The sequence below is a fragment of the Mesocricetus auratus genome, unplaced genomic scaffold (genome assembly GCF_017639785.1).
Source record: "Mesocricetus auratus isolate SY011 unplaced genomic scaffold, BCM_Maur_2.0 Super-Scaffold_4256, whole genome shotgun sequence".
Classification (NCBI taxonomy): Eukaryota; Metazoa; Chordata; class Mammalia; order Rodentia; family Cricetidae; genus Mesocricetus; species Mesocricetus auratus.
In genome coordinates this window covers 79,481,069-79,506,168 of record NW_024429182.1, presented here as the reverse complement: position 1 = coordinate 79,506,168, position 25,100 = coordinate 79,481,069, and the positions used below count along the sequence as shown (strand labels likewise).

Here is a 25,100-nt window from a genome sequence, read left to right as displayed (position 1 = left end):
GTAAAAACACTTACAGCAATAACATGAGACCCTGAGTTTAGAAACCCAGTATATATGTAAAAAAAACTGTGTGTATCTGTGGGAGACCAGAGCAAGGGGAACAGAAAGGATCACTGGGGCTCTCTGGTCAGCAAGCCTACCTGAGAAATGGCAAGTTCTAGATCCAATTAGATGCCCTGTCACAGGGCAATAAGACATGGGGAAGGTCACTCAGTGTCTTTCTCCGGCCTCTGCACACACTCACAGTCATGTTCATGTGTATACCTGTGTACACACATGCATACAATGCACACACACACACACACACACACACGGGGTGGGGGTAGAAATGAAAATATGACCAACCCATAGTCATCCTATTAACCAGAACATATCTCATTAGCAAGCCAAAGTCAACAAGAGGGGAATACAGACTCTCCCCCTCTACACTACACCAAGAAGTCACATGGCAATGAGAGGGGTGATATAATCCTTCTACAGGAAGAAAACAGATTAATGGGAGCCACAAAATATTTCCCTCATACTTTAAGCTAAAGTATGAGTCATTGGATATCTACAGAACTGCTGCAGGAACTGGAGGGGGCTGCTTTAGGAGAATGGCACATAGAAGGAGACTGAACCAGGCACCCAGTGTCAATTCAATACACTCACAAACACAACCAATCAATCCTGGAGGATGGAAACAATTCTCTCCACTAGCTGACGTTGAGTATCACAATCTAACAGGGAAGAGCTCACCTATATCTCCTCCTTCCTTCACAGCTCTGACCATGCATTGGCTTGGGAAAATTCCAAGACGTTGTACCCTCTGGGGTACTGAGATGTCCATCCGTACATTCCATATTAATATCAAGAAACTATTGTCCATACAGTGGGGCCACCAAGAAATACCTGCCAAATTCAACTTCGCTAATGATGTGGTCGATCACTGGGCCAACATGGAAAAGGTAATGGGAGAGAAAATGGCACCGTTTGATTGACTTCATTCATTTTTCAGTTCCTTCTGTAGTGATTTATGGGATACTTATTATATCTCAGACACCAAAGGGAGCTGTGGGCAGGGTGTCCATCTTCCTTCAATCAACACAAGGTTGACTTGAGAGAAAGAAAGGCAGAGAGCTCTGCTGTTCTGTCAGAGAAACAACACACGTAGTTGGCAGTGACAACTGTGATAAGCTGCAACCAGAGACACACAGCTGATCAGTGTGCTGAGAATTGGAGATTGTTGAATTCTCCACAAATAGGACATTTCATCACCCCCTCAGAGGTTCAGGAAATATTATGGAAGAAGAGACAGAAAGAACATAAAAGGTGGGGGTGTGGAGATGCCCATTGCACTCTCGAACTCACAGCAACTCATAATTACTTGTATTAGATTTCATGGAGTAGGGAGGAGCTCATTGGGCCCCATCTCCCAGAGGATGTATATGCAGTTAAAGGTTAATGAGGGACTGAGAAACATTTTGTTCAGTAGTGTAGCCACTAGTAATGTACCCATGTTTCTATAAACAAACCTCCCATGCTCCTAGGAGTAACCCTAATAAACCTTATTGGAACACACACACACACACACACACACACACACACACACACACCATAAAAGTAGAAGAGGAACCAGCTGGGAGGAAGAAGGATATCAAGAGAAGTGGGAAAGGATGGGAGGGGGACAGACAAAGATGACAGGTTGACAAGAAGGTGAATATGATTGAAATGCACTGTGCACATGTATGAAAATGTAATAAAACCTATGATTGTGTGTATTTAATACATGCCACTATAAATATTTTTAAAAATAAGGTCAGAGGCACATAGGACATGGGGAAGAACCTAGTAACCCCAAACCCACTCTCTATTGGGACTTCCCGGCATGAAATAGAAAGTAGTGAGCTGGGGCATAGATGGGATGGCGAACTTGTTGAGGGACTAAGCATGTACTATCCCAACAGGCTCAGTTTAAATACTTGGTCTCCAGCTGGTGACAATGGTTTGGGAGGTGATGGAGGTTTTAAATGGTGGGACTAGAGGAAATAGATCACTGGGAATGTAACTAGAGGGCTTTGCCTCGTCTGTGGTCTCTGCTTCTCTCTTAGCTTCCTATCTGTCACAAAGTGAGTAGTCTCTGTCACCCACTCCTACTGCCATGATGCTCTGCCTTACCGCATTCTTAGAGTCAATGGTTCCAAGGAATATTGATCAAAGCCTCTGAACCCAGGAGCTAAGAGAAATATTAAGGTGTTTATCATGGCGATGGTCATGATAAATATGATTAACACAGATCATAGGAGGCAATCAAAGCTCAAGATTGAGCCAGTCTTCCCAGAAAGCTAGGCCACATGTCTTTGTCACCAAAGTGTACAGGTAAGATTTCCACTCAGCAGAGTACAAAATGGCTTCCACAATAGAGATGGAGAGGGACAGGAGGCAGAAATTTCCAAGTTTCTTGTTCATCTTTGAGTTTCTTTTGCTACCACTGCCTTCACCTGAAATACATTTCTAGAGGATGAACCAGATCATTGGGGCTAAGGCAGGAGGAAGGCTAGACTTAACCAACAGGGGCATCAAACAGGACTATCCAAATGGTGCTGTGGCAATGATGTTCTGTAACAATACTGAGCTATGACAATGGTGAGTTGTAACAATGCTGTTCCAAGGTCTTGGCACTATTACACAATCTCAGTAAGGAGATTGTGCCATTTTTCATGCTGAAGATGGAACAAGGTGTAAGGTTGTTGTGTGACTCTACCTGGGAAACTATTGCTGTTCATCCCTGACAAAGAGTGTAATGACAGACCAAAGAAGTGATATGATATAAGTCAAGACTGGTGAAACAATGAACCTGTAACCACCAAGCTATTAATCCACCGGTTGTATCAGAGCCCACACTGTCCGGTCATCTCCGGAGACACACACACCTCAGAGATGTGCTTTGCTCATCTCCTAAGCACCCCCGAGCCATTCCAGCTAGCCATCAAAATTACCTATCACAGTAATATAGAATGTGCTTCAACGGTTATATTTTTAGAGCATGCATATCAAAAGTCTCTGTTTTGCTCTAGTGTTCATAGACATAACCCTCACTTAAAACAAATTTTTGAGGGTTTTCAACACTTCTTTAATAGTGTGTGGATAGCCTCGGATCAACAAGCCTACCCTTAGATTTGCAATTTGTTTTATTTGCTGTATCTCCATGGGTCTTCTGATCACCAGGCCATCTCTTTTTTTCAGGCTGGCAAGAGACCTCCACGCCCAGCCCTATGGTGGATGAATGGCAGCGGAGAAGAACTAAAGTGGAACTTCAGAGAACTGAGTGAAATCAGCCAACGGGCAGCTAACGTCCTCTCGGGACCCTGTGGCCTGCAGCGTGGGGACCGTGTGGCAGTGGTACTTAGCCAAGTCCCAGAGTGGTGGCTGGTGACCCTGGGATGCATACGGACTGGTTAGTAATGGTCCACACAGGCTGGACACTCTCTCTTGTAAAGGAAAACAGAAGGCAGACAACAGCAGCTTCCTCTCCTTAAAGAACCCCCTCCCCATAGAATGTGCTGTCCTTACTTCCTATTTACTGGTCCTTACATCCCATCTGCCCTTCCCTGTTAGCCCCTATGACTGTTTACAGTCCTTCTCCGGAGAAGAAGGCAATTCACTGCCTAGCTCTCTTTAAACCATTTGTCTTCTCCAGGCCTTGTTTTCATGCCTGGAACCATCCAGATGAAATCTACAGACATACTCTACAGGCTGCAGTCATCCAAGGCCAGAGCCATTGTGGCTGGGGATGAAGTGGCTCAGGAAGTGGATGCGGTGGCCCCTGACTGCTCTTTTCTGAAAATCAAGTTGCTGGTATCTGATAACAGGCGAGAAGGATGGCTCAACTTCAAGACTTTGCTAAAGTGAGTATCTCCTGCCTTAGCCAGTTTCTCACCAGAAGAGGAAGTCAGGACTAAGGAGAATGAGACAGTGAGGAAAGAAAAGCAAAAGCGAGTGTTTAACAGTGTTTAATTCATTCGAAAGGTGGGTGGGACTGGGTGTGCAGCAGCATTCTGAGAAGCACATAGAATGACCCCAGGGTTTTCTAAGGAAGGACCAACAAATACTTTCATCTTCGTTTGTTGATGGTTGTAAGGGGCATTATCCACCACACACTTCTGGGCTTTTACACTTGTAGACCCAGATTCCCATGCCATGGTAGCATTTAAAAAAAAAAAGCCTGGAGACCGAGGTTCTGAGACTATGGCTCAGTGGGTAAGAGCACTTGCTGTACAAATATGGGGACCCGAGTTCAAATCCCCAGCACCTGTGTAAAATGCCAGCATAGCTGCACATGCCTATAACTCTGGCATTAGGAAGTAAAGACAAGCAGATTCCAAGAGTTCACAGGCCAACCTTGCCCAAAAGCTAAGATTCTTGTTCATTGAGAGAACCTGTCTCCAGAAATTAGCATGGAAATCAGGAGAGGACACACCTAACAACCCTGCTTTGGCCTTTGAATGTTCACATACAGGTGTGTGCTTAGCACATACTCACATGAATACAACACATATACATCACACACACATACTACACAAGCACATATACATAACATATACATACATGCACACATACTACATATACACACACATACAGACAGACAGGCACACTACATAGGTACATATAAGAGCATATATGCACAGGCATGTGTGGTGCGTGCGCGCACGTGCGCACACACACACACACACACACACACACACACACACACCTTGACCTTAAGAATCTCTTGCACACACTGGAACAACAACACGTTATTGATCTTAATGGGGCTGAAAGGCATCCAGAACTATTCACCACAGCCATAGATGAAACGTGAGGCAACATCTAAGAGACACCTAGTACCCTGAGTTCCAGGTTCTTCTTCCCATATTCTATATCCGTGGAATACACTTTCCAGAATAATGGTCTTTCCAGAATTTCATAGAAAGACTGGATGGATAAGTGGGATTCTTGCTACAGGCCTAAAATCCTTCCATTAGAAACATATGCCTTAGGAAACATCTAGGGAGAATATAAGGGTTTTTTTCCTTTCTATTGTCATGATCTTTAAAATGATTTTCATAAAAATAAACAATAAAACACCAGCTTTGAGACATTCAAATTCAAGGTACTAAGAGACTTGTGGGTTATTCCAGAGAACAAAAGTGGGTATCAAGAAACCATGTGGGGTGCTGGAGAGAGTGACTGCTCTTCCAGAGGACCTGGGTTTGATTCCCAGCATCTACATGGCAACTTACAACTGTCAGTAACTCTTGTTCCAGGAGATCCAATGCCCTTGTCTAACCTCCACAGGAAACATATTGTGCATATACATACATGCTGGCAAAATACTCATACACATAAAACAAAAATAAATAATGTTTTGATCACTTGGAAAACTAACTGCTCTCCTTCTGTGCTCCTGCTATCATTCTGGGGTCAACCACAACTAAATTAATATTCAGTCCCAGCTAAGTATGTTCTCTTTATCTTTGTGGTAGAGTTAGCTTTCTCAGTGAATTCTCTGAGATAGGTTATGTTTTCCCCATTTCACAGATATGGAAAGTGAGACTCACAGAAGTTAAGTAACAGTAACATGTACTTACATAGTTAACAAAATGCTAATTCTGACTCACTCAGGAATGCATGAAGTTTACCACTCAATATTTTCCCTTCAGAGACAGGTTATCTGACTTGCCCTTGTCAGTTTGAAGGCTAGTGAGGGAAGATGAATCACAAACCATCATTATATAGGCTAGATCTGAGACATTGACTTTCTGGTTCTTGTAGGGATGTATCCAATACTCATCACTGTGTGGAGACTGGAAGTCATGAACCAGCTGCAATCTACTTCACTAGTGGGACCAGTGGTCTTCCCAAGATGGCAGAACACTCCCATTCCAGCCTGGGCCTCAAGGCCAAGATGGACGCTGAGTAAGCTGAGCCTGTTCCTTCTATAGATTCATGATGACTGATCTGAAGTCAGGTCTAATTTGTCTTGGAGACTTCTAGAAAGAGCTTGAGGAGGGAAGCAAACGGAGCAAGGCTTCACATACTAGGAATTCTTCAATATAATATAGCATCTCTGTTTTAGACAATACAAGGTCTCAAGACACCTTCCTTGTTTCAAGCCACACTAGTAGGATGAAAAATAGCAATGGGGCACAGATGTCCCCTTCCCAGATGCTCTCTACATTGTTTTTTGGGGCCCTGGCAATTTGCTTTGATGACACCCAAATTCTAGGAGGACATCTTTTTGTCAACAACATATTACTTTGCAAATTCATTTATGTGAAAAGTATCATTAGAGTAATAAGGTAACAGTGTTTTCAGAGTTTCCAGAACACAGGCCTCAAGACAGCACTAATTTCATTACTAGGTCAATATGACCTGGGGAATCAGAAGGTATGGTGCCAAGGTCTTCATGAACTAATAACTGAAGATCTCCATGCTCTTTTCCCACAGATCATTCCTGCAATAGTAATTTTATTATTATTGTGGTAAATATTTTAATGTTAGAAATCTTTTTAAAGCATGAATGTCCTACCTCTGAGCCAACAATATCAGAAAACTGAATAAGTCTTAATTAGGAGTAAGGAGTATAGTCTCGTAAAGTCCTTGTCACACAATCAGGGTGACTTGTGCTCTACAGAATTCACATTAAAAATGTAGAGTTTGGTGGCCTGAATCTGATATGCTAAATCCTGGAGGTGGCATCTGACTGACCTCAACACACACGCACGCACACAATTAGAAAGCTTTTCCTGGGTGATTTCACTTGTCAGCCTAGTATTGGGAATAAGGTGAGAGCAAAACTCACTTATCTACTAAATTGTGTCTTCTGGGTCATACTTTCTGCCACCTCTTTACATAGCCCACCTCTCGTCCTTCCCCCACACAGCCCCTCAAGCATCACACCATCAGTGTGCACTCAGCTCTGTGTCCCTATGTTCTGTGTTCTCAGCTCCTGGACAGGCCTGAATGTCTCCGACACAGTATGGACCATCTCAGACACAGGTTGGATAGTGAACATTTTAACCTCATTTCTGGAACCTTGGACATTGGGAGCCTGCGTCTTTGTCTATCTTTTGCCGAAGTTTGATCCACAGACTGTTCTAAAAGTAAGAGAGGACCACCCCCATTGGTTGGTCAGAGTAGGCTCTGCACACTCCAGATCATGGCTATTGGTTTCAATTCATAAAAGTTTTGCTAAATCCCAGCCACATGGTTGAGCAGTGGACAGCAGGAAGCAAGATGGAAGTCTGCACCCATCTAACAAAGCTCATGGTCTAGGGAAAGACATAGACACAGGCATTGATGAATGGCAAACGCGTTCAAGAGAAGGTACTAGGTGGCTGTTCTCTCAACTAAGAGACACATCTTTCTCTGTCAGATCTCAGATAAAGGGATGAAAAGTGATATCATCTCTGTCACACATGTGTGTGTATGCTTGCATGCATGCATGTGTTGTCTGTGTATGTGTGCAGGTGTCTATGCATGAGCGTGTGTATGTGTGTCCTATTTCCTCCTTCATTTGCAGTGAAACCCAAGACGATAGTTAAAATGTGTGAAATGCCACTATTACAGTGTACAGTTGGGGAAGAATTTACTTGCTTGATACATTGCCTCTGTCCGCTTAGGCTGCTCCTCAGGAATACCACAGACAGGGAGGCTCACACAGCAGACGTTGCCCATGCTTCTGAACGATGAACTCAATAAGACCAAGGTGCTGGAGGGTTGTCTTCCTAGTGAGGAACCTCATGCTGGCTTTAGGAGATCATCTTCTTGCCTTAGTGGAGGGAGAAACGGAGAGGTGGAGAGGGAAGGAGGGAGGGGTGAGGCAAGGAGGAGAGATAGAATCTTGTCCTTTTCTTATGACACTAATGAAACATTGACACATCCTTTTCCAGTACACATCCTTTTCCAGTATCATTATCTCCAAATCTAATCACCTGAGGCTTAGAGATCCAGCCTATGGATCCATCCAGCATATGGAATGTGTGGTTCATATCAGACACCCATGTAACCATCACCAGATGGAAGTCTTAAATCTTTCCATAGCTGCAGAAGGTTCCCATATCTCCCCTGGCCATGCCCTCACCTCATAAGTTAATAGCTCTCTTGACTTCTACCAGCTTAAATTTCACATCTTCTCTTATTTTTTTGTGAATTCAGTTGTAGGATGGATCATCTTTTCTGTCTGGCTTATTTCACTCAGCAAATTTGCTCTGTGAGGTTAATCCATATTTTTGCATGTGTCTGAAATTTGTTCTTTTTAAATGTTCTATAGTATTCCATTCTAATAACATGTAACCATTTCTTTCCCATCATATTATAGGTGGGTGTTTGGTTTCTGTCCAGTTCGGTGAATTTACCTGGGAGGAATTCTAAAAAATAATAACATTGGTTTCCTTTAGAGTCTGGGGTAGTCATTAAGCAAAGCTATAAGCTGTAGCTACTTCTTCCTACATAGTAACAAGCAATAAGTGTGTTTTCATCTTGATTACAAAAATATACTACAGAACTACACAGGGCCACTAGTTACACATACAGGAAATTATTACGTGATAGTAATGTTCTTTTTTTTCTAGATGTTTGCTTAGATCACCATTCAGTTCTGCACAAAACAAATGTGGTGAGGAAAACAGCATTGTGGCTAACACTGACTCCTCCAGTTGTTTGAGAGTCTTTTAACCCTGAGGGGCTCAGGTCCATAAACAGGATCACAGTACATGCTACATGAGGTCATTGCGGGAACTGCAGGAGGAAGCACAAGGCAGAGTCAGCATTCAGTTCTAGGCCTTTCTTGGACACTGCTTTGGAAATGATGAGACATGATTTTAGCCACTTTTGACCACTATGGTTTCTCACAAATATTTATGTGGAAATAGCCTTTAACAAACCTAGATCCAGAAGGTCAAGGCACTGAGCCAAGATTGTATAACTCATTTGCTGCAGCATTTGGTGTATGTGTTACAGCTCTGAGGGGAAAGGCTTCCCCAATGCACGTGTTACCTCTCTGAAGGGAAAGTTATCCAACAGTCAGGAGCCAAGCAATACCATAAAGTCATACCACACAACAAAACTCATACAAGACACCGATTGGGAGAGAAAACCTCAGGAGGGTGGCCATCTCTGTTTGGGTGAGAAGCAGCAGAGAACTGAGCAGAAGATAGGGTTTATATAGTTTCTTGGGGGATGAAATTTCCAGAGCAGTTTGAGATTGGAGGGATTATGTGGCCTGATCTTGAAGCTCAAGAATTTGTGGGACTTCTTGCTCAAGGATTGGTGGGATTTCTTGCTGAGGGATTGGTGGGATTCTGTGGCCTGATCTTGGGACAGGCTCAGGTATTGACGTTTTGTTTGGTTTTGGGTTTTTTCTTGACCATTGTCTTAGTTAGGATTTCTATGGCTGTGATGAAACACCATGACTAAAAGGCAAGTTGGGGAGGAAAGGGTTTATTAGGCTTATACTTCAGCATTGCTGTTCACCAGGAAGGAAGTCAGGACAGGTACTCAAACAGAGCAGCAACCTGGAGGCAGGAGCTGATGCAGAGGCCATGAAGAGGTGCTGCTTGTTGGCTTGCTTCCCCTGACTTGATGTACTCAGCCTGGTTTCTTATAGAACCCAGGACCAGCAGCCCAGAGATGGCACCACCTACCATGGGCTGGGCCCTCCCCCATTGATCACTAATTGAGGAAATGCCTTATAGCTGGACTCATGGCAGCATTTCCTCAGATGAGGCTCCTTCCACTGACGACTCTAGCTTTTGTCAAGTTGACACACAAAACCACCCAGTACACCCCTGGTCTCCAACTTGGAGTCAAGTTAGGGTCAGGGTGTTCTTTCTTGGCCCTGGTCTTTGGCTTGTAGTCAAGTCAGTGTCATGGTGTTCTTTCCCTGGTCCTGGTCTTGGGGTCAAGTGAGAGTCAGGGAGTTCTTTTCCTGACCCTTTGCCCTACATTAATCTATTCCCCTTGATAGCGGAGGCTCTATACATCCTTTGGTGAGGTAGGGGTGGGGTTACAAGGGTGAGTCTTAAACTGGGAAGAGCCGGCCAGCCATCAACAAAAGTATTACAAATGAATCTTGAAGTTCTTGCTGTTTGTATTCATTCCTCTGTTGTGTCTTGAGCATATGTAAGAATCATGAGACTTGCTAAGTCTAAAACAAATACAACAGACAAACTAGGATTTCAGTCTGTATCACTACAAATTGAGAAGTCATGACTCATGGTGATGTGTGCCTTGGTGAGTTTGGCATCTGGTCTAATGAGCACTGTCTCAGAAGGCTCTCTCCTCACAGGTGTTATCCAGCTATCCCATCAACAGCCTGGTGGGTGCCCCCCTCATTTACCGGATGTTGCTACAACAGGATCTTTCCAGGTGATGGACATTTGGGGGATTGGTAGGAGCCTCTAAACCCATCCTTATACCTATTTATCTGGACACACTTAGCCTATATAAACACAGGGCCACCATCATAGTACCCATACTCAGTCCCAAGTCTAGGTAGATTTCAGTTCCAATGAAGCTAAGAGAAAATAAACTCTCTTCTTAGGTACAAGTTCCCACATCTGCATAGCTGCTACACTGGAGGGGAGAGCCTTCTCCCAGAGACTCTGGAGAACTGGAAAGCCAAGACAGGACTGTACATCCGAGAATTCTACGGCCAGACAGAAACGGTATCTACTCCCTAGGGGACCATGGACTGAGTGCTCCAGCCAGACTTCAAATTCTGTTTGCTAATTGGGTTATTGTAAAGTAGTGTATCACTCTTTAAGTTGAAAAATACTTATTGAGCATCTACTATGGGATCAAAATGACAATGTTCCCAATTTCATGGGAATTGGATTCTAGTGGGGGAGAAGGTAGAAAAATCAAGAAATAGATCCCATGGTAGGCAATGAAAAGAGCTATGAGAAAAAGGTAAAGAGGAGTCAACAGCTAGAGGGGTAATCTGTTCTGTGTTGCTATAACATAGTAACTGAGGCTAAGCGATTCATGAAGAAAAGTAGATACTTTGGCTCATACTTTTGAAGCCTTGGAAATTGAAGATTGGATGTTGGCATCTGCTCATATTTTTGGTATCCCCGTGGTGCTTCAACTCATGATGAAAAGTGGATGGGAAAACAGACATGGGCCAAACAAACTAAAACAAGGGGTAGCCTTGCTTTGTAGAAACCTACTCTTGTGTGACTGACAGAATCTTAAGAAAGCCATTGTGTTATGCCCAAAGTCCGAGTCCCCCAAATACCACCATGAGTCTGATTCTGATGCAAAAGCAAAGAGTCTTTATTGCGACTTAACTCAGGCTTCCCAGTCCATTCACAGCAGCAGCAGCAGAAGCAGGACAGAGAGGATTCCTGAGCAGGGCTGGGAGGGTGTTTTTATAGTGGCCAGGCAAAAAAGAGAGGGATTGGGGCATTCCAAACCTGCATAGTCACAGACGTGGAATTGGCTATTCCTGGTAGGGTGAGGATCTGCCTGCTTCTGATTGACCCTTCCCATTATGGGGAAGAGTCCATGATGTCAGGGGTCAGGGAGAGGTCACCCCTCTACACTAGAGGGAACTTCTTCCCTGAGCTAAGATCAGGAATAGGTCATGCTGCCAGACTAGAGAGAGCTACTTCTCTGTGCAGGGACTGGCTAGGTTTTCCTGTTCAAGAATTGGTTGGTTTTGTGTTTCAGTTGATCAGGGGCAGAGATGGCTCGGATTTCAGGGCCAAACTGTGTTTCTTTCCCTGGTCCTTTTTAGCCTTTTGGCTCTAATTTTAATGTTGAGGCATATTTCTTTAACTGGCTCTGATTCTAGGGGTAAGTATGTTTCTTTGGCTCTGAGTTCAGAGTCAGGGTGCTCAGGGATTGTGTTGTGGCTACAGATCTGCTGGGGCCTGGTTCTCTCAGTTGATTCCTCTTCTGACTTTAGAGGCTCCACCTTCAAATTCCACCACCATAACAACAAAACACAGCAACTGTCCAATCAGACAAAATGATCATGGGATTTCTCTGTGACAGAGTCACACATTAGTAGAAAACTGAAACTCTCAGATTTGTCAGGTATAGAAACAAAGCACAAGGAGAAGCCAGTGAAGTCTCTGCCCCCCCCCCAGGCAATCTTGGAGTTGATTGGCAGCATGTGTATAGCATGTATCAGCACTACTCTGTGCTACTTCTTAGGAAGAGCATTGTGATTCTGTCTCCCAGCTTGGTTGGCCCCTTTTCTGAGTGTCATCCTCTCTGATCCTCTCTGGTGACCCTCCGCATTCCTCTCTGCCCTGTCACCTATCTTCCTTCTCTGGTTAATGGAGCCCCGGTAGTGTTGCACACAGCAGGCTGGAGGCAGTGCTGCAGTGCTAAGCAGTCAAGAAGAGCTTGTGAATACAAGTGAGGACCACGGTACACGGAGTGCACGCCTAGTACGGCTTGTCATCCATCTAGAGGAGAACACCTCTCTGAGGCAGGGTTCATTTCAGTATTCAAGCAAACTGTCCCAAAGATCTTGTAGGCCTCTGGGATTGCAGACGGCTAACTTTGTAGTTTAAAAACTTCCTTGACACGGACACATGAGGGAGGGCCTAGGCCCTGCCCTAGATCATATGACAGACTTTCGAGATCCCCCATGAAGGGCCTTGCCCTCCTTGGAGAGTGGAGTGGGGATTGGGGGAGGGATTGGGGGAGGGTTAAAGGGGGGTGGGAGAGGAGAGGAGGGAGAGGGAGCTAGGATTGACATGTGAAGCAAACTTGTTTCTAATTTAAATTAAAATTTTAAAAATTCCTTGACATATAAGAACTAAATATAAAATTTCTCCTCCTCCCCTCCTCTTCTTGCTCCTCCACTTTTTCCTCCTCCTCCCTTCCTTTTTCCTTCTCAATTTCCTCCTCTCTTCTTCTTCCTCTGCCTCCTCTTTCTTCTCCTTGTGAAGCTCAGAACCAAGTCCAGGACCTTGCACATACTAGACAATTGTCCTACCACCAAGCTACACCACACCCCTACTGGGTGATATTTGTACATCTGTGTGTCCCCTTATTCAAACATTTATCCTTCCTCTACATTGGGAACATTGCTTCTTCTCCATCTTTGAGATGTGTGATTCATTGCTGCTGATTTTAGTCACTCTACTGTGTTAGAAAATGTGGAAACTCATTGCTCTCATCTAACTGAATTTCTGGAGAGTGGTTGTTCATTTCTCTTCCCTGGGAAGTAATCAGATTGTCTCTGAACAAAGAGTTTGGTGGAGTTACTAGGATTGGGGTTCCTGGAAAAGGGAGAAAAACAGAGGATGGGAATGGAGGAGACAGGAATAGCTGAGAGCTGGAGTGGGACCTGCTCCCCAAACCCTTCCCTCGCTGACTGTGCAGCTCTTCCTGAGCCATGGTGTTCTGTCTGTACCTCTCTACAGGGACTCACCTGCAGAATTTCCAGAACAATGACCGTCAAACCAGGCTCCCTGGGAACAGCTGTCCCCCATTATGACGTACAGGTTTGCTAAGGGCAATAAGGAGGGATGGAAAACATTAATTTGTGGTCATGTATTTACTTACTACATTTTCATTGAGTGGAACTAATATTAGGTATGCTATTTCAGTTGGGTGAATAACCCAGATGCCTACCTTCCAACTAAAAAAAAAAAGAAGCCCAAATCTAGATCAATTCACAGCAGAATTACACCAGTCTTTCAAACAGGAATTACAATCTATACTTTTAAAAATTACTTTGAAAAATGTAAACAGAAGAAACATATTCAAACTCCTGTGAAGCCATAATAACTTGAACACCAAAGCTAAGTAAATGCACTACAACAAAACAAATAAAACTCTAATCAATATGCCCCTGGACATAGATGCAAACTTAATCAAAATACTTGTAAACATAATATAGACACACATAGGAAATATCATCCACAATAATCAAGTTGTCTTTATTTAGACATGCAGGCATGGTTCAACTTAGCTAAATCAGTAAACATAACAAGTCATAGAAATTGACTTAAAGATAAAAATTGAATGATTATATCCATAATGTATTTTTTAAAAAGCCTCTGACAAAATCCAAACCCAACTTCACGATAAAAGTTGTATAGAGAACAGGACTGCAGGGGAAAGGGCTCAATTTAATAAGAAACCCAGAGCCAAAATCAGCCTAAATGAAGAAAAGTTTGAAGAAATCATATTAAATTCAGGAATGAGACCTGGCTGTTGACTCTCCCCATTCCCTTTCTATAGTGTCCTGGAAGTATTAGCAGGTGTAATAAGGCAAGAAAAGGAAATTAAATAGGAAAAGAAGAAATTAGATTATCCCTCATTTGCATATGATATGACATTATACATAAGAGATACCAAAAATTCTACCGGAAAACTTCTAAAAATGTTCTACACTCTCAGCAAAGTATCAGGATCCAAATTAACTTGCAAAAATTAGTAATTTTTCTATACAGGACCAGCAAACGTGCTGAGAAAGAGATTGTGGATATACTCTCATTCACAATACCCTCAAGGATACATGTAGGAATCAACCTAACCAAGGAAAGTCTTCCACAGCGAAGACTTTAACTCTTTGAAGAGAGAAATTGAGGAAGACACTAGAAGATGGAAAGACTTCTTATATTTATGGATTGGCAGAATTAATATTGTGAAAATGACCACTTAACTGAAAGCAATTTACTTATTCTGTGCAATCCCAGTCAAAACCCCCCATGACGCTCTTCACAGAAATAGAAAGTAAACTCTAAAACTCATATGGAAGTTAAAAAAGATCCCAAATAGTGAAAGCTATCCCGAACAAAAGGAACAGTGCTGGAGGGACTACCATACAAATTTCAGGTTATACTACAGAACTGCAGTAATAAAGCAAACAGTGTCAGCATAAAAACAGACACGAAGATTAGTGCAACAAAACAGAGCCAGAGATAAGTGGACATAATTGTAGCCATCTTCTCTTTGACAAAGATGTCAAAAAACACACTGGAGGAAAGACAGCCATCATCAACAAATGGTGCTGGGAAAACTGGGATATCCACAAGTAAATTTAAGTTAGACCCCCAAATTCAAATGAATGGAAGAACTAAATGTGAAACATAAAATGCTAAAACAGCTAGAAGAAAACACAGGCAGTGGCCTATGAGGTATCAATGCAGGAAAAAGTCTCTGTGAACAAGACTCCACTTGCTCAGGAATTAGGGTCAACAACTGACAAATAGGACCTCACAAGGCCAAAAAGATCTGCACAGCTAAGAAACAACCAACCAAGTGGAGAGGATGCTCATAAAGTGGGAGAGACTCTGCCAGCTATACACGTGACAGACTAGTAATACTCAGAATACTTGAAGAACTCAAAACACAAAAGGTCAAGAAAACAAATGACCCAATTCAAAAATAGGTTATGGATTTGAATGGAGGTCTCAAAAAAAAAAAAACCTAAAACATAAAAATGGCTTGAAGACAGAGTTTCTGTTCTTCCTGTCTCGCAACTGTTTAGTCCCAAATAAACACACAGAAGCTTATATCAATTATAAATTATTTGGATGATGGCTCAGGCTTCTTATTGGCAAGCTCTCTCAGTTAATTACAGATTTCTAATAACTATGTATTGCCACAAGAATGTGGCTTACCCTTAATGCTCCAGCATGTTACTCCTTCAGTGGCTGCATGGCGTCTCCCTGGCAGCTCCTCTCTGTGTTGCTCTTCCCAGCATTCCTAGTCTGGTAGCCCTGCCTACACTTTCTGCCTGGCTACTGGTAAATCAGCATTTATTTACCAACCAATAAGAGAAACATATATTCACAGCATACAGTTGGATATCCCCCATCAGTGACTAAGAAATGTTTAAAGGTATTCATCATCCTTAGCATTTAGGGAAATACAAAACTAAAACTACTTTGAGATGTCATCTGACCCCAGTCAGAATGGCTAAGACCAAGAAAAGAACTAACAACAAATGCTGTCAAGGACATGAGGAAAGAGAACCCTCATTCATTGTTAGTAGGGTTACAAAATGGTATATCAATTCTGGAAATCAATGTGGAGAAGTCACAGAAAACTGAAGGTAGATCAGCCATATGTCTCAGGTATACTGCATCTTAGCATATGCCCAAAGGACTTGACATCCTACTCCAAAGATAGTATTCAGCCATGTTCGTTACTGCTTCTCACAACAGCTAGGAAATAGAAACAACCTAAATGTCCTTCTACTGATGAATGGAGCAGGTGGTTGTGGCTCACACCCTTAATCCCAGCACTTGGGAGGCAGAGGCAGGTGAATCTTTGTGAATTGGAGACAAGCCTGGTCTACAGAGTGAGTTTCAGGAATGGCTCCATAGCTATTAGAAACCCTGCCTCAAAAAAGCCAAAAAGAAAAAAGAAAAATATATACACATCAGGATACAATTCGGCAGTAAAGAAAAATGAAGTAATGAATTTTGTAACCACAGAAACCAAGACGGTAGAAAGAGTTCATGGGGAGAGTGGGGTAGAAGAACCTCTAGAGAGGGAGATATTAAAACATGGATAATATGAAGGGAAAATGAGAAAAATGAAGAGACTAACTGAGGAGACTGAGGAGGGGAGTGAAGGGGAATAGAGAGGGAGGAGTGGAAAAGGAGACAAATAACACCAAGAATGTTTGAAAAAGCCAAAGGTAAACATATTATATTATGTTTATTTAAAATATATGTGTATGTAGGTGTGTGTGTGTGTATGTAGGTGTGTGTGTGTGTCTGTGTCTGTGTATGCATGTACAGTTTAAATGAAGTTATACCACATGGGTGCTAATGCTTCCCTCAAGAGCCATAGACTAAATGTTCAAACCCCAAGCCCTAATGCCAGACATGGGAATCCTCCCTTGCAGTTGCTGGTTAGGGGTGATGCTTCAAGAGATTCCCAAAACAATATAGGCTATTGCTATCGCCCTTGGTTGCCCTCTAGGACCTGAAGATAAAACCCTATTGGTGAAGACACCCCACACCTTGGGCACAAGACTTGGAGAGATTGAGCAGGAACTGACCTAAAAATCTCCTTCCTGAGGCGTAGTTCTCACAGTATTTAAGGTGCTATGCAAGTTGACCAGGGAGAATAGCAATCAATAGTTCTACTCAGATGTAAAGCCTGGTAACAAGTGCCGGTCCAGCAAGATATCCCCAGTGGTGCAGTAATGGCAGTTATATCTTAGAGGTAACAAATAGATGGCAAATTGGACTTGCAGGCTGCTCAATAGGAGAAAATTCATTCCTGGCCCTATGGCTGGAGAGGACATGGATCCCAGGGGAGAAACCACTACTGCTATTTCCCTAAACTGATAAAATTTCTAGTTGCATTCTAGGTACATATCCTTATACCCACATATAAGCCTATCATCCCCACACTCTCTGCAGTAGACTGGGACCTCTACAGAGAACCACAAGTTATCCAAATGCAGATAACAAATCGCAGTGAGGTAGCCAATACCAATTGCTACATCTTCAATGAAGTCCCACACCTAAAGTTCAGGGAACACTGTGGAAGAAGGATCAAGAAAACTAAAAGCCAGCAGACCAGGGTTTATGCTGTGAGATGGTTATCTTCTAGAGATGATGACAGAAGCTGCATCCATGAAATCTCAACAACACAGTTGCCAAGACAAAACCTGTACAATGACCTTACTCAACACAAAAAAACTGAAGATTTCACAAGGCTACACATTTACATGAAAAAGTGGAAGTCTTCCATGGCCACTGAGAGTGAGAGCCAGTTTTCTCCAGGGACAAGACTCCTAATAGGTTATCCAATCCCAAATAGTCAACCCTATGGTACAAGTATATTTGAGCAACACTAAATGAACTCATCACGGTGTGTGTGTGTGTGTGTACATGTGTGTGTGTGTATACATGTGTGTGTATGCATGTATGTATGTAACAGCAATTAAAGAAGAAAATACCATGAATTTGAGAGGAATGAAGAGGGACAGGAAAGGAGTTGGTGAGGGGATGGAAATGATGTAAATAAAACATTGCTCTATGAACTTCTCAAAAATAACAAGTTAAAACTTTAAAATCGTATTGATATGTTAAAATAATGTTTTAAAAGGAGAAGGGCCAGTGTGATATCTCAGAGTGTAAGTGTGAGTCCCCGAGACTCACATGGTTGAAGGAGAGAACAAACTACAACCTACACAATCACACACAATGAATGAATGAATGAATATTTTTATTTTCAGTTTTTGAAAAGGAAGAGAAGAGAAAGAAAAGGAGTGGGAGAGGGAGAGAAAAGAGAAGGATGGGAAGGAGAAAATAGGAACCACTTTGCTTCTCTGGCAAATTGGCTGGATAGTTGCATCATTAAATGTGATTTTGAAAGAAAAATTGAAATGACTTGGCATAACATTTTATAATTTGTATTTATAGTTTAACAATCATTTACCTTTCCTTTTAGGTCAATAGGCATCCATTGCAGCACAGAACCCAATGATTGACAAGACAGAGAAGCTTCACCACTCTAGTGTTTATCAATGGATGACACTCATTTTTATTAGCAGTACAGTGACTTTATTGTGACTAAAGTGTTTTCTCTTTTTATTGATTTGGGCTGAATTCTGAGAACTGGAATTTTTGTTTATGTGTCTATGGTTATAAGTAGATTTCTATTTGTTGAAAGGATGACAACATGTCTGATTCAGAATCATGTGTGATGATCTGTCATTTAGTTCACTATGGTAACTATACAGACATGCATTTTAGTATTCTGTTTCATTCGCCATGGACCAGGAATCCAAATTTAAACCTCCTTGCTTCTTTTGACTTCTAGGTCCTGCTGAGAGCAAAATGGTCTCCACTTGTCCAACTTTGCCATCACACCACTGTGTAGCTTCTCTTCTGTGGGTCATCTATCCACTCTCCCTCTTTCTCCAGGTCATAGATGAGCAGGGAAATGTCCTGCCCCCTGGCAAGGAAGGAGACATAGCCATCAGGGTGAAGCCCTTCCGGCCTATAGGCATCTTCTCTGGATATGTGGTGAGGACCTATGCTCTCCCTCTGTTCCCTGTAAGAAAAGTTTAACCAAAGAGGATGGTGGATTCCTAATATTACAAAGACGCCCCCAAGAGGTATTGGTAAGATTCACAGATTTATCAAGGTTCAAAAATGGGCACTTATCCTTGATGACCCCTAATTCTGTGTAAGCCAGCACTAATATTAAACTAGAACAAAAAAGAACGGGTACTTTATGAAGAGAGATGCCAGGCCATTCACTCTTGCCATCCTTAGCCAAGTACTAAGAAATCACTAAAAACCTCCCCCTTTCCCCATAAGCCTTTGCAACAACAAAATCTACAATATGCCAGTATTCTTACTGTGCTGAGAATTCTCCTTGCTCTCTAGGCCTTATGGCATTATGGAGCTTCAGAGCCATGCTGGGTACTCCACGGAGAGAATCATAGAAGTATTGACAGCATTCAGGGTTCAGACCTCTGGAAGTCACTCACAGATAATACCTGAATAAGACCAGCTCTCTTTCCAGGTAGCAATGGTGAAGCCAGAGATTATAAACTCAGTCAAATCTACAACTGTTGGGAGGGGATAAGAGACAACCTCAAACACACACCTTCTGGATATGAGGCAAAGACTTGTGTTCAAGATAATAAGTGAGCAGGTCCACTGATGATGCTCTTCCTACCATTTATTGTGGCAGTTCTCAACCTGTGGATCGTGACCCCTTTTGGGGTCAAGTGACCCTTTCACAGGAGTCATCTAACACCATCAGAAAACACAGTTATTTATATTATGATTTATAGCAGTAGAAAAATTACAGTTATGGAATAGCAAAAAAATAATTTTATGATGGGATCACAACAACATGAGGAACTGTACTAAAAGACAAAAAACACTAGGTAGTTTTATTGAGCATATACTACAAAGGCAAGCACTCTTAAAACTCCTGGTATACTTTAAACACATTTAATGCTCTTAGACAACATGTGAAATTTTAAGAGCCAGCTTGCTTAAATTCAAATGCTACTCCAGTATTTGCTGGGTGATCAGGAACAAGTCATCCACCACCCTGTCTCACTTCCTCATTGATGAGTTGGGTATTGTGATGCATACAACATAAGGGGTGTAAATGCAATGGTATTTATGAAGCACTTAGAACTGCACTATGTACAAGTGTAGTAAAGAAACTATGACAACTCCAAATTATCACCTCCCCTCTACAGGGGAAACTGAGGCTCTGCAACCAGAACACAGTTACTTTGTACTCTTCCCCAAACACTGCCTGCACACTTTCTGCATGTATTCTCACATGCTAGCAAGGGGGCTAGGACAGAGGGGCCCAGTCATGTCAGAAGTGTGAACACCAGGTGAGACTTTGGAACCCTGCTGGTCAGTCTCTAGTCTTTCCAAGTGTAATGAAATAGCCAGGATGGAAATGGACTCAATAACTTTCAGTGGTATTGTGCAGTGAACAGAGGTTAAACTGTCTGTGGAAGGAAAGATGGAATATACAGGGGGAACACACTAGAATATAAATAGATTAGTTAATATGTTAGTATTAGCTATAGGTTAGATTCAGGATAGCAGGTTAGAGACTTCCAGTGAAATGACTGAAATAAATGGAGAAGATCTAAGGTCAGTAGATCTATGACAGGTCCACCATACAATGTACAGCTGCTCAAGTGGTGAGGGGAAGTGACTGTTCATGGAGGTCCTGAGGCTGAGGTCTTAGACTTTGCAGACACAGTAGTTCTCTGTTTCTATACTCACTAGGACAATCCCAAGAAGACAGAGGCCAATATTCGAGGAGACTTTTGGCTTCTGGGAGACCGGGGAACCAAGGATCCAGAAGGGTATTTCCATTTCATAGGAAGGACAGATGATATCATTAATTCCAGTGGGTGAGCATTGTTTCTGGACCATGAAGGGTATTCTAGTGTTTTGCTCTGTCTGATTCTTAGTCATAGAGGTTGGGTGTCCAGTCTTTTTAAAGGACATCTTTTTGCAGGTACCGGATCGGTCCATCAGAGGTAGAGAATGCATTGATGGAGCACCCTGCCGTGGCTGAGACAGTTGTGATCAGCAGCCCAGACCCTACCAGAGGAGAGGTGACAGTGCAATTGTGAAACACAGGGACCATGTTGTAAGGTGGTTAAGAACACAGATTAATAGGCTAGATGGCTTGGGTTCAAATTGACCATACTGACAATCAGTTGTGTGACCTTTACCAAACTGCTTAACCATTATTTTCCTCAGTTTCATATTTGTGGGATGAGAGACTGTCATGAGCATTAAATGTAATTATATATATATATGGACCTGTTTACTTGACAATAGTAAAAGAGGGAGGATTTGGTCTAGAAGATGCAACCCTTGAACCATGGCATGAAAGAGGAGGACCCTATAACATCAGGACTACAGGACTGTGTAGAGTTGTGTGTGCTCTGTGTGTGTGTGTGTGTGTGTGTGTGTGTGTGTGTGTGTGTAGAGGGCTAAAGGTGGGTAAGTGGATCAGTGTTCCAGTGCAATTATGCATGGTGATGTCATATGTCTGGCAGATATGGGCCACAAGGCATGTAAAATAATGAAAGCAAAAAGAGGATCTTCCATTGAACTTTGAGTTGTAGATGGTTTTATTTTACTTCCTGTGAATTAAATGTGAAAACATTATCCCATCCTACAGATGAGTAAACTGAAGTTGGAAGAGATTTAAAATCAGAGTCCCCATTTTTTGTTGTCCTGCCTTTCCTCTCTGTATCTATTTTCCTCTCAGCAATCTTGGTGATCACTAAAGCCTGGGATCTCTTATCCTCACCCTCATTCAAAAAATAAGTCACTGAGAACAAGTTGGAACATTGGCTGTTCTTACCCACTTCCCATGTTTTCCCTTCCTTTGGCCCAGACATTTGGATGAATTCTGGCATTCAGTTGTAGTGGTCGTGGTAGGCATCTCGATACTGATTTTTGCTTCCTCCAGAGAGATGAATAAGTATTCTGATTCCTCTTGGGTCCCATCCTTGCTGTAGGTGGTAAAGGCATTTGTGGTTCTTGCCCCTGAGTTCCTGTCCCATGACCCAGACCAGCTCACCAAGTTGCTGCAGCAACATGTGAAGTCAGTGACAGCGCCCTACAAGTACCCCAGGAAGGTAAGGCCTTCACCATTCTGCATCCCCTGTGCCTACAGAAGAACCCCTGATATAGTTTTCTTCTTTGGCATGAGAACAAGACCTCTAATTTAAAAGTCCTCCCTGTGGTGACCAAAAACTGTCCCCAAACAACCCAACAACTATCTTAGTGCATGAAAAATGGCCACAGCCTTTGACTCACTCTGAATTAAAAGCTAAATGCTTGAATGGGAGTTCGCTCTGTATAGTGGGGCTTTGCAAAGCTATTCAGAACTATACAGCTTTCAGCTGCAATGAGGGGCACTCATATGTATGGGTTTTAAGAAAGTGACATGCACCTCTTGGAAAAGGAAGAATGGAAAGGGGAGGAGAAGGGCAGAGTGACAGTACACTGCACTTCAGTCTCAACAGGAACCTGGACAACCCTATGGGACACTTAGAAGATAGTTCAGAAATCCACTGAGTTGGAGTCAGGAGCAGGAAAGGGCCATTATAGCCCTATGTAGAACAGGCACAAATGTATATTGCTGTGGGAAGAGACTGTCAAGACAGCAATCTTAGAGAAGGCACAAGAAAGAGGTTGGTAGGAGTGCTACATCCTCCATTCCTGCAATTATTCTATTTTGGCCTTCAAATGCTAAAGCACTCAGAGTCAGTATCATTGTCCCTTCTAATACAAGAAACCCAGTGGATAAGAAATCACAAATAGTGTTATTGTACACAAGAGAAAGTTACAGACCACCACGACTATAAAGCCAGATAACAGTTCTCTACTTAGTCTGGAGACCAAGCGCAGGCTTTTGCCACAGCTAGGAATTATAAAACCAAAAACCATAATTATGTCATGTCAGAGACAAGCAGGGTTTCCAAAGGTTTGAATGCTCAGTTAATTAAAATAATTTGTTTTAGATTGTAAGACTGTGGAAGTCCAGGTGCAGCTGCAAGGAAATGTTCTGATGGGCAGGGTATGGTCAGCAAGGGCTGGGGAGCAGGTGGGTAGTGCTAGCTGGACTAGAATGAAATGGAACTACTTTGGGCAGTTCAATAGTAGCAAACTGTTTATAAACTTTGGGTTTTTCCCTCTATGTATACAGTATCAATTACTTTCCTCATAACTATGACAAAAATGTCTGAGAGAACACCTCATACAAGGAAGGATTGATGTTGATTTCAGTGATTTCAGTCCTTATTCCTCAACTTGGTTGACTCCAGGTCCACATTGAGGCAGAGCACATTGTGGTATGAGCATGTGGAGGAAGAGACTGTCCCTCAGGAGAAAATAAACAGAGATCAAACACAAGGGGCCAGGTCAATATATAATCCTAAGATCCTTCCTTTCCTGGATCTTCTCCATCCTTCTAACTCCCAGATTCCACTGTTCACCACCTCCCAATAACACCATTGCTGAGGATGCATCAGTGGACTGAAGTGTTCATTAAATTAGAACCTTCATTGCAATCATCTTGGGAAACCCATACCCAGTATTCCCTTGAGATATACCTGACTAATCTCTTAGACTCTTGTCAATCAAATCAGACTGACAAGATTGACCATCATATATGAATACTTCTGACAAGTCCAGTTTAAAATTCAGAGGCATTAAGAAATTAACAGCAATGGTAATAAAACAAACCAATTAGAACAATCTAATATTAAAAATTTACTTAAGCTTACAAAGTATTTATCTCTAGAATTTGCTATCTACTGTTTTAGGTTGGAGTTGACCACAGGTAATTAAATCCCACTGAACCCAAACCATCGATAAAGAGGGACTAACAGAATGAGTGGGACTATGTGTATGTATTTTGCCTACAGGTCATAGATTTTCAGCCTCTGTTCTATCCCTATGTGCTTTGAGAAAATTCCTTTCTCAACAGTTCTTATGTAATACAGTTTTTCTTTGCAAGAAACACAGTTATTATCTTTTATTAAATCTAAAGACAACTTATTCCCAGATTAATGCCATAGCCAGCTGAGTCACTTAAGTGAAAGTCTCAATGAATTATCAACTATATCTTAATACTCAAGAATATTAGAGTGACTCCTTCACTTTGAATTAGAAAATGGTGACATCAGTGAGATTTTGTAGTTTTGTCAAACACATCATAAGAATTGAGACGAAATTCAAAACCGTGTCCCCAACTTTCAGATGTCTGCTTTAGATGTCTCCTCTGGTCCAGATGAATAGCCTGATATTCATGAATGTCTACTTCATGTACAATCTCATATTATCTCCACAACAACCTAAATATATCATTGTTATCCTTTATTACACTTAATAGTTAAACTGAATCTTGGAAAAGTCGAAGGACCTTCTAAAGCTAGATAGACTAGGAACAAAAGCATACAGAGTTTGAAATATAAGTTCAGGTGTCTGCCTCTGGTCTATGCCATGTTCATTTTGCTACTTCTCCTCTCTTCAAGACTGCATATACAAGCCAGTGCTCTGAACCACCCTGCTCTGGACCTTCCTGTTCTGTTGTAGCCATCTTCTTCCTGTCATGGTTTCAAGAGACCTTCTGAGACTTCTTATTGCAAACAGAACTGACTTAGAGCATCTCCATCCTCTATCCTCATGTACCTGGACCCTGTAACCTTAAGAGTTAGTGCTCACAGAAGCCCCTCTAAAAAACTCCAATGCCATTGTGGTCATCAATGACCCATGTTGATGTAATTTTTCACAACAGGTAGAATTTGTTTTGGACCTTCCCAAGACCATCACGGGAAAAATTGAGCGAGCCAAACTCCGAGCCAAGGAATGGAAAACATCAGGACAGTGAAACTTGCAAGGCCCTTGCTGGGGCTTTCTCTTCCCCATTCCTTTCCTGTGATGTCTTAGTCTTCCTGAAGAGATGTAAGATTACTCATGCAGAGGCTATGTGTGATTTCTGCCTTTGCTTAGTTATTAACACAGAACAATGACATGTTAGATGTTAAAAGAAGAAATAGCGAATGAGAGATTTGCAGAAAAAACAAAAATAATGTGAAAAAGGCTAAAACAGCAAAGAAAAGC

The 25,100-nt window shown here is 42.2% G+C and overlaps 1 protein-coding gene across 2 annotated transcripts; it reads left to right on the top strand.

Moving 5' to 3' along the window:
- Window positions 1-770: 770 nt before the first annotated feature.
- Window positions 771-25,100, top strand: LOC101837286 (acyl-coenzyme A synthetase ACSM2, mitochondrial). 2 transcript variants are annotated; one of them, XM_013113681.3, is made up of 13 exons: window positions 771-947; window positions 3,226-3,436; window positions 3,680-3,887; window positions 5,794-5,937; window positions 6,968-7,124; window positions 10,310-10,389; window positions 10,565-10,688; window positions 13,407-13,487; window positions 18,885-18,986; window positions 20,736-20,863; window positions 20,971-21,070; window positions 21,989-22,108; window positions 24,775-25,100. In XM_013113681.3, exons 1-13 carry the CDS (start codon window positions 771-773, stop codon window positions 24,865-24,867), a joined length of 1,725 nt encoding a protein of 574 aa, XP_012969135.1. In that variant the 3' UTR covers window positions 24,868-25,100. The 2 variants fall into 2 exon arrangements, with proteins under 2 accessions (XP_012969135.1, XP_040589131.1); XM_040733197.1 differs by having other exon boundaries at window positions 20,956-21,070.